This window comes from Gallinula chloropus, assembly GCF_964237585.1.
Source record: "Gallinula chloropus genome assembly, chromosome: 13".
Taxonomy (NCBI): Eukaryota; Metazoa; Chordata; class Aves; order Gruiformes; family Rallidae; genus Gallinula; species Gallinula chloropus.
This window is the reverse complement of record NC_140098.1, coordinates 7,658,322-7,679,803: the sequence shown is the minus strand read 5'-3', so window position 1 is coordinate 7,679,803 and position 21,482 is coordinate 7,658,322. Positions and strand designations below refer to the sequence as shown.

The 21,482-nt window shown below is 39.4% G+C and overlaps 1 protein-coding gene across 1 annotated transcript; it reads left to right on the top strand.

Moving 5' to 3' along the window:
• The first annotated feature begins 2,608 nt into the window (after positions 1 to 2,608).
• On the top strand, positions 2,609 to 20,186 carry N4BP1 (NEDD4 binding protein 1). Its single transcript, XM_084270340.1, has 7 exons — positions 2,609 to 2,931; positions 6,385 to 8,150; positions 15,003 to 15,133; positions 15,458 to 15,554; positions 16,417 to 16,524; positions 17,696 to 17,803; positions 19,680 to 20,186. The coding sequence occupies exons 1-7, from the start codon at positions 2,698 to 2,700 to the stop codon at positions 20,002 to 20,004; spliced, it is 2,769 nt and encodes a 922-aa protein (XP_084126466.1). The 5' UTR covers positions 2,609 to 2,697; the 3' UTR covers positions 20,005 to 20,186.
• Positions 20,187 to 21,482: the final 1,296 nt, after the last annotated feature.

Genomic DNA, 21,482 nt, shown 5'->3' with positions numbered 1-21,482 from the left:
GCATTTTAGTTCCCATGCTGCAAACAATGGAATATGTATTTAAATTCATGCATGAGAATAATCTCACTGAAGACCATGCTACTAATAATGAGGATCAGAGCACTACCTGTAGAGTGCATCATCACAGAGTTGCATAGCTCATTCAACGAACACAGCTTTGAAAGACAACTTTAAGATTCAGTTTCCACATTGTTTCAACTAGCAAAGCTCCTGCACAGCTCAAACCCAAACGTTTCAGGAAGGCCCAGTTCCACCAAATCATTTACCTGAAGCATTTATACAGAAATTTTAAATTAAATGAAAAGTCGTGCAAGGCAACTGAAGCAAGCTATTTTAAAGCATGGAAGAAAAACCCCCTGTTTGTCTCCAAAACACCTGTTTGTCTCCAACAGGAATACGAATAATGAACTTGATAACAACTCCCATTCAGAACAATCCGTGAAGTACCTCACTGGCATTCTGAGTAGAAATGCAATTCCATTGTGTGTAACCAATTCCTTTGATTGCTCCCAGCTAACCACTGTGCTTTCCCTTCCCTAAAATAAGCTTACAGGCAGCAACCAAAGATTCAGGAAACTGAAATTTCTACTCCAACTAAACAGGGCCTATCACTTTTGATATTTTTTACTGTGAAAAACCTGTAGGGTTAAAAAGTCTTTCTTCCTTGAAAATTCTCTTTGTAAGCACCTTATTATAAAATACAAGATAATTTCTAGTGTTCTCAACCTATCTCACATTTGGTTTTCATACGCCTGAACTCATGACAAGAAGTTTGCAATTGCTCACACAAATGGGGAAGTTTAAGTTTGGGCTGCAGTTCCAAATCACCACTAAATTTTTGGGGTTTTTTTTAAGTACTGTATTTATTTTTTTTTTTCTAGTCTAAGTCACAACAACGCATGGAGAAAGTTCCTGCCTGTTTCAGTAACTGTCCCATGTTTGTAACTTTCAAAAGGCCTTTAGTTTGCCTCGAATGTTACAATGCCAGGTACTATGTAACCTTAGTAGACTGGCTAAGGCTGTAGACTGAGCAGCTCAGGCTCACAATGAGCTCCCAGAGCAGAATTTGGGATTACTTTAATGCTGCAAATAACCTATGAATACAGAATTATAGAGAACTATATATATGGAACTATATAGATTACAACAAATTCAGCACTGAGACTGAGTTTTACAATATACAGTATGTCAAAACAGACCACGAGAAAATATACGCAGCACCAGGAATTACCCCTTGAAATAGAAACCAGTAGGCTTCCAGTTACCCTGAAGCAGCTCCGAAACGCTGCTTTGACATGGTAGACAGAAATAAAAGCATTTCCTCCCATCTTTTTAATGATATTCGTATCCCCAAAGTGCTAGCAATTCAAGTTTTGTTATTAAGCTCCCCGGTTACAATTTAACTTGTAATTAATGATTGACTGTAATGCAACAAGAACTGCAGTGACCACATTTCAACAGCTGATGGCAGCAATCGCCTCAAGAAACCGCCCGGCTGAACGCGAGGCGTCAGCCGCCTGTGCCAACGCTGTTGAATAATGTGTTGGGAAAGCAAAACAAAACGTCTGAACAACAAAACCAGGAAAAGAATTATCTTGGGGAAAGCACATCATCTCTCTCGGCTGTGACGCTCGTTGTCAGAGCCCTAGCTCGTCAGAACCCGTGTGTCTGTGTGGATGCAGTGTGTGCACTCGGGTGTAAACACCTCAGTTTTACCACGTCACAGTTACACTGGTGTGAGAGACGTGACGCTTCCCATTCCGTCAGGAACACGCGTACGGCTGTGCCTGGACAAAAGCGTTTAGCACGATTCTCTGGAGTACTAAGAGCTGCGGACTCTGGGTTGGTTAAGGAGTTTCTGGGCAGGGAAACAAGTGCCTTCATGAAAATGCTACTTTACAATAACCTTTTCCTGGTGTAGCGTATGGCAGAACAAAACCAAGTATGTACCTCTGGCAACGCAGCCAAAAGGCGCTCACCCTTGGAGGCCGAGTTTAACGAACGGCTGCTGAGGGACAACCTGACAGGGGTGCTGAAGGGATGGACAGAACGGGCGGGAAACAGAACGCCGCGGGGCGAGTCGGAGGATGTTCACCTGGGTGCGGGATGGGAGGCGAGGAAAGGAACCAGGATGCTCACGTCTTTGCAACACAAAGGGTTGCCACTCAGAAAGCTTAGCAAAGCCCCAGGGCTGCTTTTTAAGAACCAGCCTTACACACGCTATAAGACTTCTTTAAGTAAAAAAGCATCTTCTGTTTAGCGAGCCGCCAGCGCTGGGGATTCGGGCGGGGCTGGCTACACTTCGGTCCCCTGCGACCACGAGGGGTAAAACTTACGTTCCTTTCAAAAAGAAATCCAAGACGCCGATCCCGAGGCGCGGCTGCGCCAGCAGCACCCCCAGCCCGCGCTCCTGGGCTGCGGAGCGCTCCGCCCCTCAGGGGAGCCGCCAGGCGCAGCGCGCGGAACACCCGCCACCTGCTGCCCAGCTGAGGGCAGAGCGCTTCCGCCGCCCTTGCTAAAGATGGCGCCGCGGCTACGGAAGGATATTTATCAGTCTCATGACGCACATTAGTAGCGCTGCCGCAGGTTGATGACGTCTTCGGGCTCCGCTGAGCAGAGCCCGGGGATTCCCCGAGTTGTTGTCCTGGGGCCTGGCAGGATGGGCGGCTGGAGTGCGGGGCGGCGCGGCTGGTGCTGATGGCGGCTCGCTGGGCGGCCCGCGGCTCCGAGCTGGGGATGGACGAGTTCACTGTCCCGGTGGAGAAGAGCCGCCTCCTGGAGGGGAGCCGGGGCCGCATCGAGGGCTTGTTCGAGGTGCGGCTGGCCGTGCCGGAGGTGCAGGGGGACTGGCGACCCGTGATCCCGCAGTCCGCCGCTGCCAGGATCTGGGTGCAGTTAGCGGGCAGTGTGAAGGCCGTGCGCAGCGCCAAGGTACGGGGGGCCGCGGGTGGGCCGGGAAGCGGCCTCCGGCGGTGCCGTTGCGGGCTCGCTCGGGCGGACGGGCGCCGGGGCCGTGTGGTGCACGGAACGGTCCCCTCTCGTCCTGAGCAGGGCTATGGGCGTGTGGGAGGAGGAAGGAAAGGCTGGGGGGTAAAGCACTTCATGGGGGAACAGGAGCGGCTTGAAATCTTGGTAAATAGGCGTGTTCTGGGTGCCAGGGTGTCTCCTACCGTGTTGACACAAGCATAGAAGCATAAAGGGAAACAATTCGCCCGGGAGTGCAAAGTTCGGCAGTGCGCATTGCGGGCCCCGCGTCGTGGGCTGCTGCAGCCACCTGTCAGCGCTATGAGGGGGGCTCAACATCGCTGAGAGGGGGGCACGTTTTCTACAACATGGTTCAAGTGTATCGCTCTCCTTTTTCCTCCCCAAGTCAAGAAATTCTCTGCAGTTGTTTGGGTGTTGCCATGTTTCACAGTTGCTTTACAGACTTGACTTACTCAGTGCATTTTAGCAGCTTACAAGTAAAGCTCTTGCTAACAGAGCTCATGCTTCCTTACTGTAAAAGTTGGCCGATCCAGCCTACTTCACCACTCTGTCAGCTAGAGCAGATAACTAGTTTGATTTTGGCTTAAAAAGACAGTTAAGAGCGCTGTCTATGCTGTTTGTGCCCCTGTGACGCTATTTGCTGTGACGTGTATTCACGGAATTGTCCCTCTCTACTCTGCCCTCGTGAGGCCCCATCTGGAGTCCTGTGTGCAGATCTGGGGCCCCCAGTACAAGAAAGATGTGGAACTGTTGGAGAGCATCCAGAGGAGCCGTGAAGATGATTAGAGGGCTGGAGCACCTCCCCTGCAAAGAGAGGCTGAGGGAGCTGGGGTTGTTCAGCCGGGAGAAGAGAAGGCTGCAGGGGGACCTCATTGCAGCCTTCCAGTACCTGAAGGGAACATACAAACAGGAGGGGAAACAGCTTTTTAAAAGGGTAGATGATGGCAGGTCAAGGGGGTATGGACTAAAGCTGAAAGAGGGAATGTTTAGATAAGATGTTAGGGGGAAGTTTTTCACAGAGAGAGCGGTGAGGGGCTGGAACAGGCTGCCCAGGGAGGTGGTGGATGCCCCGTCCCCGGAAGTGTTCAAGGCCAGATCGGATGGGGCCTGGGAAAGCTTGTGTAGCTCCAGGCCTGGAGGTTGGTGGCCCTGCCTGTGGCAGGGGGGTCAGAGCTCTATGATCCTTGGTCCTTTAATCCAGACCGTTCTATGAATTGTTATGTTAAATCTCTTGTACAACGAACCGTGGGAGAAGGGCTCAACAGTAATGGTTGAATTGATATCACTCATAGTGGACCTGGCAGGGATTGCTGTTAGGATCATGTGACAAGGACTGTAGAGTGAGCAGTAGCTAGGCTAAAGGTAGCTTTCACAACCAAAGCCTCCATATGTGGGCATTTGTGTGGTTTTTTATGTTTAAATGTACGTATGTTAGTGGAGAGCCTTAGCATGTATTTTGTGACTTAATTCACAGGCCTGGTGGTCCACTTTCAAACCTTAATGCTTTAACTGTATATTACTGGAGACTTAAAAGGAAAAAACACTGAAAGTTGAGGAGTTGGAATTATTTTACTCTGAAATTACTCTGAACCTGTTCTCCTGTATACTTAAGCTCAGAGGTTCCAGAAACCCTTACAGGCTGCATAAACCGCTATTCTTGTCCAGGTGGCTGCAGTACAACTTCACTTTTCCCCCCCCAGAAAATTTAAGCCTGAATCAAACAGCATAGGATTTCCATTTTCTAGTTGCTGCTTTTATTAATAGCATACAAAGCGTCTCCAACTCCAGATACTTTAAGGATATGGGAGATAAGACTTTCCTTATATGTAGAGCAGTTTACAGGCCCTACCTGGAGGGATTATTGACTAGAAAGTGTGTTCAATTGCACACCTTTATTGTCTCTCTTTGAAAGGTTTTTTGATAGCAATGTATGTTTTATCAGTCCTGCACCATCTATTCATTCTTCAGTGCCATTTAGTAAATGCAACAGGAAAAAAAAAGTTCCCAGATTTCTAATATCCTTTTTTCTAACTATGTTATTGTCCTGTTGCTTTACAAATGCAGTCATAGGATGACTAAGGTATGAAGTGTAACCCTGAGGATTTTGTTCCAGAAGCAGTTTCTGCTAATATGGTCGTGAGGCAGCCTGTGTTGAGATACCTGTGGTGATGCAATTTGAGAGTTACAGGACGTGGTGTTATGTTATTTGTTGCCTTGTCTGGGTTTTCAGTTCTATTTTAAAGATAAGTTTAATTTTTGAGAGTAAAGATAGATAATAAAATTTGGCATACTGCAAATACAATGACTGTACCTTAGTAAACAGGTTTCATTAAGTTACAGAATTTTAAGCACAGGAAGAGGCTGTTTGGGAAAAATAATGCTACCTGGAAGAAGAAATAGTATAGTTTTGAACTCTGACATTTAAAACAAGGTAGTATAGTGAATTTACCTACAGCAACTTCTAGGAGTCAGAAATAGAAATGGGAAGTTGTGTTTTGTTGGGGTCTGTGGTGGTTTATGTAAATATATTAAAAAACCCCACAAACTTCTAGAACACAGAGGTAGCTGGAGCCTGGAGTTTTTTCAGTCATTTGTCAGTATCATCTGCTTTTCCAAAATACTGAGTTTGAAAGCCTCACTCACTGCCTTGCTGTTGAGCTTTTTGGGTGTGATTTCCTTGGGTGTTATATGCCCATTGTAACTAGGTGATTAGGCAATTGTAGTTTTAAAATGCCTGTGCTTTATTTGGTTAGTAAGGGAATCAGAGTACAATAGTGGGGGGTTTTGGTTGGTTGGTTTTAGCGGTTTTTTTTTCTATAAGGTATCTTTTAATGGCTACTACTGTGTCTACTAGTTAGTGTGCTATGCCATAGAATCAAAGTCCTTGATTTATTAGTGGTAAGTACAGAGTAAGTAACATATAACTACTTAAAAATACTGGATAGCCACCACAGTGATGAGCCATCAGAAACTTTGTTTAGAGATTATTGTTCGAAGTTCAGTTATATGGACTAGCTAGAATTATTTGGTGCAAGGCTTCTAGTTCTTGAAGTGCATGTTTGCTTTGACCAAAGAATGGGGGTGGGAAAATGAGTATCTCTTGACTTGTCTCTTTAAAATGTTTAAACTGCAACTTAATGCTCTGTTGTTATAAATTTAAATTGAATTTATTTATAAATAGTAAGATATAAAAAGATGTTACCTGAAATGATTTTTAAATAAAGGCTATCTGTATCTTGTTTCTGTTATCTGGTTTAATGGCAGTGTTTACTTCCTCTACATTCCTTATGCTGACTTGGCCTTATTTTCTAATCTACTTGTCCATTACTGACCCAAGCAAAACTAATTTTATATAACTTTTCACAAATGTTGACTCCACTGTCTTTTTTTTCTTTCTAGGAGTATATTAAGGGTCTCTGTGAACCTGAACTAGAAGAAAAGGAGTACTACCCAAAGGACATGCACTGCATCTTTGCTGGTGCACAGAGCCTGTTTCTCAACAGCCTCATTCAGGATACCTGTGCTGATATAACAGTGCTGGAGATAGGATTGCTCAGTATTAAGGGGGGTGCAGAGGCTGTTGTTATGGCTCAAAGTCACGTTCAACAGTTTGTGAAGCTTTTTCAGAATAATGAAAGCTTACTAAGCGACAATGAGTCAGAGATTAAAAAGCAATTCAGACAATTTGTGGAAGCCCATGCAGATAAATACACAATGGATTTACTGATTTTGCCTAGCTCACTAAAAAGAGAGCTACTAGCTCTTACACAAACTGAATGTTGTGAAGAGGAGAGTGGTATCATAGATCTTACAGGTTCTGAAAGCCCAACAGAGCTTTTACAGAACAAAGCCTCCAAAGTAATCGCTGTGAACAGAGATGGAAGAGCAGATGGTGAGGAAGCAAGGACCAGTGCTGGGACACCTGTAACTGAGCTTACAAAGCAAATGGACACTGTGTTTTCTGATGCTACTGAAACAAGCTTTGTTCCCATAAATGTGCCTCTAACAGAAGCAGTGGTGGCTAAAGAAAGGCAGTCATGTAAAAGAAGATCTTCTGATGGTGAGGAAAGGCTCCCTAAAAAGCAGTTCTCTTTAGAAAATTATGAGGAGGTTAAATCTGCTTCACACACTAATTCTTTGGAGAGGGATACAGTTGTTGATCTTTCTAACAGCTGCAGTGAATCAGATGATCCCAGTGATTGCCTTAAAGAAGGTGATTATATCAGTGAGGAAATGGAGTATAAGATTCTTGTGAACTTTTTCAGAACAATGGGATATTCTCAAAATATTGTAGAAAAAGTTATTGGTATCCTAGGACAATATGTGGAACCATTGATATTGCTAGAAGAAATTGAAAAGGAAAATCTTAAGTTTCAGAAAGAACATGAACAGTCATCTCAGAAGCCTAGAACTGTCAGTCCTCTTCTAGGAAATAATGCAAATAATTCACAAAAACTAGAAGACAAGGGCATTTCTACCAATAAAAGTCCACTTAAGTCCAGTCTTACCTCAAAGGAGAGAAAAATTGAATACCACAAAGTAAGAGATGCACCAAGCATGCAAGTTGATGCAGAAGATAAAATGCGTATGTTAGAATGCAAACCTCCTTCTCCTTTCAGTAAAAACTCAGCTATATGCTATAAACAAAGAGACATACATTGCACTGGTAAGAATCACAGTTCAAGGTCAAGTGATACAGAAACTGATGGTGGTGTAACTTTCAGCACTACACAAACTGGAGCTCTAAAAGATGTTGATTTTGTAGCCAGAGGGAGCTCAGATGTGCAGTGCATCTCAACTAAGACTAAAACTGCAGTTCAGCAAAAATCTGCAGGGCCCTCAACTGTACAGAATAGTCATCCTGGTTTTGAGGACCAGTTAGGACACTGCAGCTCTTCTCAAATGAGATCTCTCAGCCAATGCCTTTCCCAGACCTCAAATTCTAAACATCCTATCCCAGACCAGGTATTGTCTTCAAAAATACATCCTTCAAATATGGATCCAGAGGCAGTGAGACAGCACAGATGTCATCCTGATCCTTCAGTTACTGGAGTTCAAAGATTTTTGGAATCGCTGAAAAAACCATACAGACTGGAGTTGAAAAATGAACCAGGGAAGCCCTATTTAAAGCATGTCATTATTGATGGAAGCAATGTTGCAATTTCGTAAGTGTTCTTTTCAGCTATCTCTTTATTAAAAATTAAATGCGCTTTCAGACGAAATAGGGACTAAGAGGCTGCTGTGGCCCATGCCAGGTTTTTGCTAGCTAGCTATTTGCTGGCCAACAGTCTTACACAGCAAGGGTTTTCAGCCACTGGTAACAGCTGCATTGGTAACTTATGGTAAGTCTTGATAATGAAAGATGATGTGAGATTGACATAAACTGTTTTAATTTCCATCACACATCAATCATGGTATAGTTTTTCTTCTCTGTTTAGTGACAACTTTCAGTTTAACTGGCTTGTTTTGAACTCTTTTGTTGTGGTACTGTGCATAGAATGAAATTCAGAGGTTTTTAGCAGGTGTACTGTATCACAGTTCAGTACACAAATCCAGCTAGAACAGCATGATTGTGGGATATTCTGTTGTGAAACAATTTTTTTAGAATTTACTTTTGGTTTAAAAAAAAAATTCCCTAGTGTGAAGTTGAAGATATGCAATAACTGGTTAAACTGGAACAAAGAAAATCCTTGATTTTCGGTTTAAAAATAGGTTAGTAATTGTAATACTTTAGAAAGTACTTTCTGTGAAGCCTTCTAAAACTTAGCTTTCCTGCTTTGATAGAAATTTGCAAATTTGCAAGGACAGATAGATCAGATTTATGAAGCCGAAGTAGTAACATGAACGTTTTGAACGGGCAATGGAAACTAAAACTAGATATATGTAAGAGATAGATGAGATCCTTTTTGATGTCGATGCTTCACAATGGAAAGGGAATTAATTCTGCAGCATTGCTTACCTAGGCACTGGTCAGTTTTGAAACCTGGTCTGTGTTATTTCAGAACAAGCTACTTTCAATTATTGATGCTCCAGCTCAGTGTAACGCTTTAGTTGGAAGTAATTTTTGTGAGCTTCGCTCTGTTGCAAGTAATTTTATGCATAAAACTGATTTTGCTTTACATCCACCTAACAACAGAAGTTCAGTTACTGTCGACTTAAGAGTAAAGATGTTTTCTTTTGTGGTTTGTTGGGTATTTTAAGAACATATTGTCCTTTAACAACATTACATATTGGTGCGTGGGTCCTGTTACTTTTTGCAGATGTAGGCATGCAACAAAAATACTCTACTCTCCTCCGTAAAACTTGCAGAATACGGAGCCATGTGTATGTGTGTAGACACCTTGTCTCCTATTCCTCCTGGTATCTGAGCAAATGTATGCAAATAATAACGGGCAATAAAAGGGCTGTTGGATAATTTTAATAGGTTGACTGACAAGGCACTATGCAAACAAGCCCTATGAAATGAGCACAGTTAATACTCAAAAGATCAAGACAGTAACTGTCCATGATGCAGGGATTTTCCATTATTGTGTCATCTTTTTCTTTTTTCCAAAGTTTCTGCTGTAGATAACTTTGAATTTGCCAATTACAAATAGCTTTATTTTCCTTTTTAAAGTTTGTTATAACTAACTGTAATAGCAAAAATCACTTAGAACCTCTCTCTTAAAAATGCTGTGCGTCACTTGGTTCATTTTGACATTTGTACCATCAAAACTACTCTCAAACTGATTGCTGTCCTCTAGACAGTAAGAAGCTTGGGTTTGTTCTTTTTCTGAGAAGTAATTTTAGCTAGCATGTCACAAGGTGTTTACTATGGGATTTTTCTGTAGTTTTGTAGTGTGAAAGTGAGCAAGGACAAATGCAATTATTTCTTCTTAATGAGGAAGTAGTAGTTTTTAAGAACAAAGTGTCTTGACTTTTTCCTGCTTCATTCATCAGTGTAACAATAAGGAAGAGTGAAATTACTATGAGAACTTGCTATTTAAGATTGCACAAACCCTTCAAGTACAGCAGTTAGTTTTAATTCTGAAACCATGCTGCTGGAACCAACATGGAGTACTTTAAGCAAAGCAGTAGTAATGATGAGAAATACTATCTATATCTCTGGATGATGTGGGGAAAGCTTTGGCTATTAAAACATTTAAGCAAACTATTTTAACTATATACACTTTAACCTTGGACATAGAAATCATGAAGAGCCTCATGTCAGCTATATTATCTTCTGTTTAGTTCTAATTAATTCTTAAATAGGATTTTTTCCAAGAATAGGCCTGAGTACTACCAGTGATTGTGTGAATTCTGTAGGATTCTCAGACAGAGAAAACCACATCAAACTGGTTATACGTATCGTATGTCATCTACTTCCAACTATTGCAGCAAAGAGGCTTCCCAAAATAATGGGCTTAAATGCTGTTTAGGGGAATAAACTTTTCCAGGGAAAAAACATAATTATCTTAAGTACCATAAGAAAATCATGTCAAAGTCTGTCTTGAAGTGAGTTTAATGTTTCAGATAGTTGGCAGCTGGGAGTTTCCTGGAAGTAACTGCATAAATGCAGTTGCACATGCATTACACATACCACAGTTGTGTTAATGGGGTAAAATGGGTGTTTGCTTCTAGTTTCACAGACATAGATAAAGATTCCCTTAGATACTGTTCTTTCATGATTGTGAAAGGTGGACTCTTAACTCCCAAACGTGTTGTCAAAATTCATGAAATAGTAAAGCTGCCTCAGTTGGTAGGGATAATAAATAATTCTAACTCCCTTTGTAATATGTGTGAATTTTGCTTGATAACAGAAATAATAAACTCTATATTTTTGTGAAGTGCTAGTAGGACTGTTAATGTTACTTAAATGATTTGAGGAATCAATCTTAACTACTTTATGTATTATCCTAGCCTGGTGTTTTCTATTTTGATACCTTGGTATTTGGTATTTATTTACATAGACTGCTAGATGATATGCTAAAATTCCTAGATGTACAGGTTATTCAGAAATATTTCTGCTGATTCTTTAAACGTAATTCATACAAAAATACATCCCATCTTGCCTGTTGTTTTGACAGTCTCATGTTATTTGCATGTCTTCCTGCTAGATCACTGTTTTTCTCCATTCAGAACAAAATATAGTGGGGTTTTTTTTAAGATTATTTGCTCCAAATGCAGTTTAGGGATGAAGGACCTAGTAATAAAGAAATGTTTGCAGTTAGTCCAGAAAGTCTCTAGCACAGATGAAGCATCAAAAGTAAATTTTTCTATTTATGAAAAGGAATGTCAGAAGCTTTCTTCATGAGTAACTTTTCCTATCAGTGATTTTTAATAGAAGGAGGTGATGATCATCCTTATAAATGGGTTTTCCCCATTAAAGAGCCCAGAGCTAGACCCTCATGACTGGCAGTAGTAAAACTTTTCAGGTCAGTCCCTGGAGAATTAATTGGATTAATAGATTGTGGGTTTTCTGTCATTTTATACTCCTGGTAGCTTTAATAGGTGAGTCTGACATGTTCTGTAATTCTTGATGCTGCTTCAATTCAGTAAATAGTTTTTTTTTAAGCAAACTTATTTCCTCATTATTCAGACTGTTATTTAGAAAATAGTGATGTAAAAGTGCAAGTCATGATTGAGTCATAAGCTACCTGGAACTTTTAAAAATTATTTCCCAAATCTGTATTAATGGAACAGAAATGCAAATTGTCCGTGTCATGTAGGAAATAACAAATATCCCACATCCTCTTTGTCTATTTTTTAAATATGGATTTTTTTTATCTACATGTTTCATCTGTAGGAATTTGTGCCTTTTTTAATAAGAACAACTGAATACATCTGAAACGAACTAAAAGATAATGAATAAATATCTGTTTATTGCTTCGATGGCTGCAAGACAACTGTATGCAATCTTTAGGCATGCACCCCAATGTAGGTGTATTTATCAACTACATATGTGCATTATTGAAGTTCTAGTATTTCCTTTACATGTCCCAGTGCACTGTTGTGCACGCACTTCACTTGAACGTAGGGAATAGTAGCTGAGTACCACTGATGTATAGTCCCTAAATGGATTTACATAATATCTGCCTCCTACTGTCCCAACAAAATGAAAACAGTGCTTATGGAAAGCCAAGGACAGAGAACTGTCTGAATCACTGAGATATTTAAATATCCTACTAAATAATCAATGCATGGGGACCTGGGTTTTTTTAATGTGGGTATTCTGTAGCTTCCTTTTGGCTAAATAAAGCTTCCTTATTTTCTTAGATCTTAGAAAGTGAAGAATTGTTTTCAGTTTTGCTTTGAATTATTTTCAGTTTTACTTCTCAGTACCTGGACATTATGGACATTTGCTTCTATGCCTGTGTTGGGTTTTTAGTTGCTGGTTGTGGGGTTTTTTTGACCCCTGAATGTCACGTGTTAGGGGTAGAGGTATTAATACATTGCCCACATGCTTGGACTAAGGCTGAATAGGCTTCTGAATGACTGCTTGCCTTAAGTATAGAAGAACTGTAAGAAACTGGAAGAATTTTTCCTATTGACATAAGCAGCCTAGTAATAAAGGTATGTTGGTACAGTAATCATAGAACGCTAGCTATGCTAGTGCACTTTCAGCATACTTCTTGAATGAAGTCCAGAGCTTACTCTTAACTGCTACAAGTGTGTTAAATTGCTGAAAACAGCCCTTTCACGGCAGACTGAAATATCTGAGTGGTTGTCAGGTAATTTTAGATTAAATTTTATTAGATTTGGAAGGCACTCAGAATGAAAGAATAATCAGATGGATAACAGTATGTAGTCTCGTAAATTTAGTTACAAAACCAAAAGGAAAATATTGACATGTCCCAGAAAGCAACCTGCTGTTGATTGCTTTGTGCTGCTTATGATTGTTTCTTGCTTAACTTGAAATACCTTTTTAGGGTCATCATTTTTTTCTAAAGAACTGGGACAGCCAAAGCCAGTATTTACAATGGCAGTCTTTGAGATGGGTGTCTTGAAATGACCACCTTACTGTGGTAATTTGCTGTCCTTCAGAAGTTTACCTAGCTGAAATAAAGCTTTCCATATATCTGGTTATCTAGCAGTGCCATACTTATTAATATGATAGCTCACTTTATTCTACATGTTATTTGGTAAAGTCAATGCTTCTGTTTACATGAGGAGGTTTTATTTGGTTTTTTTAAAAGTTGCTGCAAACCAGGAGTTTGTGATCGTATAGGATGAATCAAGAGCTGCTGTTCAGGCTTAAAAACATTTAAAAAAAGAGAGTGTTCTGTGCAGTTCAGCAGGGTTAAAGCTCTAAAACAGGTGAATGGACAAGTAGAGAAGGCATAATTTTCAACATGAACACTGAGACCTCTACATCTCTTGAACTCCAATTGAGAGTCATTAATGCAGTGGAATTATTTCATAGAGTTTTCTGGTTTATTGAATACAATACTAATTTAAAGTGGGAGATGAATGCATTTTAAGCTTATGACTTAGACGGCTTATGAGACGTAACTGTTCTGTGACAGTTGTATTCCTTTGCCATTCTTGGCATCAAGAATGCTTAATTTTATTGGGACATGTGTGGCATACTTTTTTTTTTTTCTTCTCCAGAAACTGTTAATAAGCCTGTTTTTCTGCCTTCAGATATAGTTTAGTCTGCCCTTCTACATAATATAATCGTCCCCAAATTCAGAGAACCTTAATAAACTTATATTTTGGCACATTTATTAAAATTAATTAAAAATTAGGAAAGGATATATGAGTTCTACTAAAGATTGAGTTTCAGTGTAAAATATTGCCATGGAGATGTTTTAAAGAACTTCTGTTCAGAAGATTTCCTTGTTGGCTAAACTAGGGGTTTAAAGATAAGATTCCACTCAAAACTAATAAGGCTTACTATTAAACAATTGCACAGTAACTAGGTGACTGGTTTACAAAACAAATACCACTTGGTCACTTATTCTTGAGAGAAGCACTCTGTAGTGACTTCACATCTCAAAACAGAGTATGTACTAGTCTGAAAGAAAAGTTTTGTCTGTTCATGCTATCAGTTCTGAATCCATGCGGCTTTTTGAACTAAGTGTATCTTTGTTTTGTCTAAGTGTAGCCTCTAATCTATGAAAATATGAGGGGAAGGTTTCTGAAAGACAGCTGGAATTAGCCTGATGTAATGTGCTAATAGGTGTTTTGTAGGAATGTATTCTAGAGGTATTCTTGATTCTGCCGTCTTTGCTTTAAGATTCTTTTTTTCCATGTTATTTTTGTGAAGCTCAGTTTCCAAAATCTGATTACTTGCTAAAGGAGGACTTCCTGCAATGTGTTAAATGGGCATATAGGTTCATTGGGATAACCCTTACTGAGATGGACCTCACAAGGTCGTAATCTCTGTATTACTTATGCTAGGCAGTTATTGATTTTTCTGGTAAGTCACTTAAACTGAGTTTCAAAACCAGATAATAAGCATTGTCTGTTTTAAAGGGTGGGGGCAGGGGGACTGCCATTAAAACACAGTGTTTTGAAAAACTTTGTTCAAAGCAACTTCATTTCACCAATCAGAGCTATTGTTTTCTAATGGTGAAATGAAGGGAGAGGAGGCATTTATCTTCAATGATATGAGAACTTCTCAAATGCAATCTTTGAGAACCAGTTGAACCAAAGGTGTGTTCTTTTTTAGTGGGATTGTATTTGGAGCCACCACAATATTGGATTATGAGAACATTAATATATAGTCAGTACGCTTTTTGAAACCATTGCTAGTGACCTCTTTTTAGAGCTAAACCCACTTCTAATTGCTCAAATATTGTTATGCCAAAAAACTGAAAGGAGGCTGAGCTATACAGTTGTGAATTGTCTTCTTTTGCTGAAGCTTGCTTTCTGTTTATTATATTCATTTATAACATTCATCCACCTTTTGTTCTGGTGAGGCTGTATGTGTAACTTGTAGCTTCGCTTTGCAAGGGTTTGTTCCAATTTTCCTTGTAGTCATAGTAGTAAAAATCTAGGCAATTTAATCTCCCTTCTCTTTCTCTCACCCCCAGTCATGGTCTGAGAAAGTTCTTCTCATGTCGAGGAATTGCAATAGCTGTTGACTACTTCTGGAAACGTGGACACAGAAATATTACTGTATTTGTTCCACAGTGGAGAATGAGACGTGATCCTAACATTACAGGTGAGGGAAATAGTTTCCTGATGTTTTCTGTATTAAACTGAATTGTAACTATTTCTTTGGATATTTCTGTGAATACTTGAATAAGGATGAGAAGTCTGGGAGCTCAGCAAGATTTCCATATACAGTGCGAGAAACTTTAAAATGCTGTTTAGGGTAACTACTGTAAGCAGAGCCCTTTTTGGTTTGTTTAGTTTCTGTTTGCTCTTCAGTATTTAGTTTCAGTTTTTTCCCATCTTCTCTGCTAATTATCTCTGACTATCAAATCTATAAATAGTTTAGAAGAAAGATTTTGTTTTTAAGAATAGTTATTTCATGTTTTAACAGAGCAGGATTTCTTAACACAGCTCCAGGATGTTGGAATATTGTCTTTAACCCCTGCAAGGATGGTTTTAGGAGCAAGAATTGCTGCTCATGACGACAGGTATGGAATATACATAGTTTTAAGTTCTTTAAACATCTAACTAATAGCTGTGAAGGCTTAATACTTCATAAACATTAGTACCAGGTAGTCCTTTCACCTGACTAAATGGAGAGCTATGCATCCAACTTAAGGCTGAGCTCTAAATCTGTTGTTGTTTTACTATCTTAAGAAACGTTTTCAGAAATTAATGGAAAACTTAAAGTCAACATCAAATGTCATTACTTTAGTCTTCTGGTAATGTTTTTATGCTTTCCTGATGATGGGTCTATCCCTGAACTGTCTTTTGTGTTTGGGGACTGCTAGCATAAAGCAGGTAGCTGGAACTATTTTGTTCCCTTTTTTTTCTGATGCCTTTGTGCAATACTGACAGATGTGTATTTGTTGCAGTGTGTAGGCTAGTAAATTTCCTCATCAGTTAGATCACCAAAGCTCAAATTCAAAATGTGGGGGGGTCACCTTTCAGTTAACAAGACAACAATAAGCTTTAGGGTGTTTGTCGGGTCTTTCATGGGTGTTGTGGGGGGGTTTCCTAGTGCTTACGTTGCTGCTGCCAAATTTTCCCAGTCTTGAGACATACAGTTGAAAGCATGTGCTGCTGAATTTTTTCCCCAACCAGCCTTCCTAATTCTGCATGAATGAGTGCTTTGTAGCTAGCTACAGTTTGCTGGATTTAGGTTTCTTTCTACTAATAATCATTCATACTTTATTTTTCTGACTACAGAATTGTCAGGGGTTTTGAATCATGAGAACGTCTTTTTGTTAGTTTTTCTTCCAATGTAAAATATAGCAACGCTGATCTCTTAAATAATATCATTTTTAGCAAAGCAGACTATCTTAACTGTCTTTGATGTGAATTTTGCAGATTTTTATTACATCTTGCCGATAAAACTGGAGGTGTTATTGTGACTAATGATAACTTCAGAGAATTTGTGACAGAATCTCTCGCCTGGAGAGAAATTATTCAAAAAAGGTAATTACTCAATTTCTGTGAAAGCTGAAAAAGACTTCTGCCCTAACAGTTGTATGCATTCTACCTTCATGTGGCACTTTTTTATTAATCTGTCAGGCAATTCTGGTAGAGCTCAGTGAAGGACTATGTTTCACCTCTTTGATTTGAGCCTTATAGTCATGTGTTGAGTAGTCACTTAGCTAGCAAATACCCTTGCTTCAGCTTGTGGATTGTCTGTGAACTACAGTTTCTCCCATGCAACTGGTTGGTTAGACTGGGGTGGGGAGGGCAGGATGGGTGTGGTGATGTTCTTGGTTTTACCTTCTCCAGTTAAATCAGATCATTTTACTGTTAATGTATGATCTTCTGTTGCCTGAATTTCACACTAATCCCTCAGTCTCCCTGGCCTCCTTTGAGGGTATCCCTACTGCAGTGACTGGGGTCCATATAGGTCTTAGAAAATAAATAATTTTAAAACTATCTTTGGTTCTCACAGTATAGCTGGGAGAACAGGGAATTGATGTTGTCTAACCTTGTACATATTTATGCCACTTCTTGAGTGAATTCTACCCAAGTCAGGTTCTGTTCTCCTGTAGAACCTCACCGAGAGTACTTATGTCATTTGGAATCTGTGGCTTTTTAAGAGCCTGTGTTAACACCTGCTATTAGTTTTACTTCTGCAAAAATTCCACTATTCCAAATTGTCTCCTCATAAACCAGTTCAACTAAAATGTGTCTCCTTCAATGTAGATTTTTTTCCCATCCCAAAATGATTCCAGAAAAAAGAAGCTTCTTTATGTCTTTAACTGTAAATACCTAATGCTATGCTTGCTGTTGTGTGGCTTTCTGATAACATGCACTGTTTCTAGGTGGTTGAAGGCCCTTAAGATGGGGAGTTTAAGCAACCAGAAAATCTTTTCTAATTATCTAGAAAATTCCACCCTGGGCTCTTTGCAAAAAATCTGCAGTCATCAGACACTTGCTGTTAAAAAAAAAAGTGGGTGGATGCTCACTGTTCTGCAGTGAGTTTCCATTAAAATATTCTAGTTGTGAATGCTGTTTGTATCTAAAATGAGTTGCTAGTTACACCTCAGTGTTTGCTCTAAGGCAGTTTTTCCTGTGCAATAGAGGTGGAGGGCAGTGAGGGTGTAATGTGTTGTTTGTAAATAATATTGAAAGAGGTCTCTTGCAGGTTGCTCCAGTACACTTTTGCTGGTGACATATTTATGGTTCCTGATGATCCTTTGGGAAGAAATGGACCCAGATTAGATGACTTCCTTCAAAGTGAAGGCTCTTCTAGGTATAAACACTGTTTTCACTTTTGAGACAATTAGGATTTCAAGTGTCAAACTGTTTTCCTGGTTCATTTGAACACTTGTATGTAGTGAAGATAGACTAACTAATCTAGAGCACTGTAGGATGTTTTTTTAACAAAATTATGTTTTTCCTATTCAGTCTGTTCAGAAACTGCCGGTGACGTTTGCATCTAATCATGTTATTTCTCAGAACTAAGATAAGACAACTTCCTCTGAGATTTGATTCTGGTGCCTTTCATGTAAAGGTGGTCCAAACTGTTAACATGGCACAAAACTACCAATGGTTTGGGTACGTGGTAGCCTGGTATCCTGTTAATTACCGTGATGTTATATAAAACACCTTGGTTGATCACTTATTCATAGTGGGACAAAGAGGTGCCACGAAAGAAACAGTCTACACACGTGTTCTTTCTCACCAGAGAGGCACATATTAATAAGCCTCTATAATTTACTCAGGATGATAGTATTTTTAAAATGTGTGAATATTAAAAGTATTAATTTGCTTTGCTTAAACTGCCAAGACTTGAGCATGTGTTTGTTTTCATATGTGGAGAGATAAGCTACTCTTTGCTCTTCTTTTAGCATCTTAGGCATTATAAATGCTAATGATAGTGAGGAGTATCAAGTGACCTTTTAGAAACAGGTGAGGTAAATAAAACAGTGATACAAAGTATAAGCAGGAATCTCAGCTACTGGAAAAAATTGAGCAAAGTGAGACATGCATATACCACGAGGTCACAGGTTGATGTGAAAATAAGCCTATAATGTCAACCTGGAAACAACAAGTGCAGTTCTAGAACTCCAGTAAGAAATGCTAAGAAAGCATTCAAGCTCTAATATAAAACCCATAGGAGATGTAATTTGGAACATTGTGGCTTTGCTGCCTATGTCCAAGAAAAATAACCTGAAAACTGAGTATGTTCTGAGAGTGAACTTATCACTATAGGAATGGAGAGAATATCTTTTGAGAAGACTCTAAAAGAGCCTGGCTTCCTATCTGTAAACTTGGAACTGGAACTGTGCTTTGGGTTTTGCAGGTGTGTGGCAGACTTTTTTCAAACAGAGAATGCTTCTGTGGAAGGAGTTAATTTTGCCCCTTTCTTGAGACTTTTCTACTTGAGTTAAATGACACAGAAAGCATAAATGGCACCAGGAATGAGATCAGAAACCAGAAAAATCTTGAGCAGTTAGAGAGCTCTTCCATGTTGAGTAGTGGGAGGTGGTGTAACCTAAATACTTCTAAAAGAGAGCTCTGTAATTTAGGTAGTTTCCTTTGGTGGTAGAATGGCACTGTAAAATGAGTTACCTGGTGGCATCTGAAGTAGACTTGGCCCTAAATTTTGTGGTACTGGTAGAGCAGCAACAGCTTGTCTCAGTAATTAAGGAAGAATTGTCAGACCCTGCAATTGCTGAAAACTTATTTGAGGGAATCAAGGCAGTGATCTGAACGTGAGCACAGCTCAGTCGTGAGCAAAAGTAGATGTGGAGCAGTCCTGTCTGTTGGTGTTTTTCACGTGTTCTGAGTCAGTGTACGTGTGTTCAATGTATCTTTCTAATCTTTTAGCTAAATAATGCTTATATTGGTACTTCCATGAAGTAAGCTTTGACTCTTTTATTCTGTCAAATAAGGCTTACTGGAACTAGCGCTAGTTAATGTTGTTAGTCATGTCTGATTCAGACTGAAAACTGTTACACCTACTGTTTTGTTTCACTTTATAAAAATGCTTATCACTTGATTCCAGTTAGTACCTAGCTGAGCAGTAGTGAAGTATAGGAGTTATATGCATTTTTCTTTCTGTTAGAGACTGATAGCATCTCCTTTACCTTAATTTAATAAAAAAATTTTGTGTTCTTCCGCAGAGATTTTCGGTCAGCACGAAAGGCTTTACAAAGCAGTGAACATTCTTCTGAGACACCTTTCTTCATGCCAGTTTTCAAACCATCCAGTAGCAGTCAACAGCCTAGAAACCGAGTACATGGTGATCATTCATCAACATGGCTTCCGCTAGAAACAGACATGGAGGCAATTCCACTACAGAGATCTGGCTCAGAAACAGTACAGCTAAGAGAAGCCCTGATAAAAATTTTTCCTGATTATGAACAAAGACAGAAGATTGATCAGATACTAGCTGATCATCCATTCATGAGAGACCTTAATGCACTGTCTGCCATGGTGCTTGATTGAACATTATACAGAGTTTTATATCATAACTGATCTAAGTATCAATGTGAAGAAAAATACTGCTCTGTTACTTTGTGAATATTCAGAACTTAATTTTATTTGTATAAACTAAGATATTTTTGTGTATGTTCTGTTTTCTATTAGATGCCAGTTTTTTGTAAATTAAAAACTGCTGCTACTACACATTTGTAGTAATATTTTCTATGAAAAACAAACCTTCTGCTTCACTTGAATGTCTTACTAAAGCAGTAGCAGTTCAAAAGAACTGTTGCCACTTTTAATTGCGTGTTAGCACTTTTTAAAAACCCTTTTCCTCAAAAAGGAAAAGTCATTTCAGAGGCTTAAAAGTGACTTTTACAGCTATTTTCCAGATGCATGCGTAACATATTATAACACAAGCCATCCTGCACCTGTCACATATCATTGTTGGTGTTTGTATCTGAAGCATAGATACTCTTAGAAATGCTCTACTAGTATGTCCTTCACTTATGAACTTCAAAATATTTCTTTATGGAAATGAACCAGACCCTTTTAATATTTTCAGATACTTCTACATAGTGTATATGTGAACCTGCTGCCCTTAAGCCTGCGTTGTGGATTTTGGAAGTAGGCTGTATTCCCAGGGGTCTATGGACTGCAGTGTGACAATCGCTGTATGGGATCACTGGATGTTCGGTGTGCTGTCGAAGAGCTCTCACAAGGTGGCGTTATCTGTCTGTTGGTCAGTGATGATCAAGCGGAAGGCTTTTGACTCTGAAGTACCTGTTCTTATGTAAAGATTAAATGTGATACAGAACAGTAGTTTGAGTGTGTTGTGGATAAAATTGTATGCTGTATGAAAAATGTATGCATACTAAGCAGCCTTCTGATATTATGGGCAACTAAGAAGCTTTGTATATATGGGTAAAATCCTAGCGTCCATGGAATGAAAACAAACCAAGAAAAATCCATTTGCTTGTTCATCCAGGTTCAGAGATACTTATGCTGGAGTAGTTGGAAGAGGGAAGACTTCAGTTAGTGTAAATTCAATAGAAAATTGTAGTGTTTGAAAAGATTTGTTATACCTACATTGTTTTTTGTTGGAAAAATCTTTTGACCATCAGTGCTCCTACAAATAATTTTGGTATCTTTAACAATCTCTGCTATTACCAATTTGCCTTTGCCACGCCTGTTCTAAATCTGAATGCTGTGATGAGCTAGTAACAGTGTGATGCTGACCAATAGGACTGCTTTCAAGAGCAAAGTGAAAATTATTGCATGTCTCTACATGCTTAAGTCTGTTATACCTTCCTTTTACCCAGTTTCTGGTGCTAACTGTTCACAATAGTGAAATCAGATTAGACTGTAGAGAAAATGTGGGCTATAGAATCCATGTTAAATTTCTGAGCTGCTTTGAGCCTTACACTAAAGTATAAGAATGTCATCTTTCTCTCCAGTAAGAGTTCCTGGGTTCTGAAATAGCTCTTTGCTTAAGTGCAAAA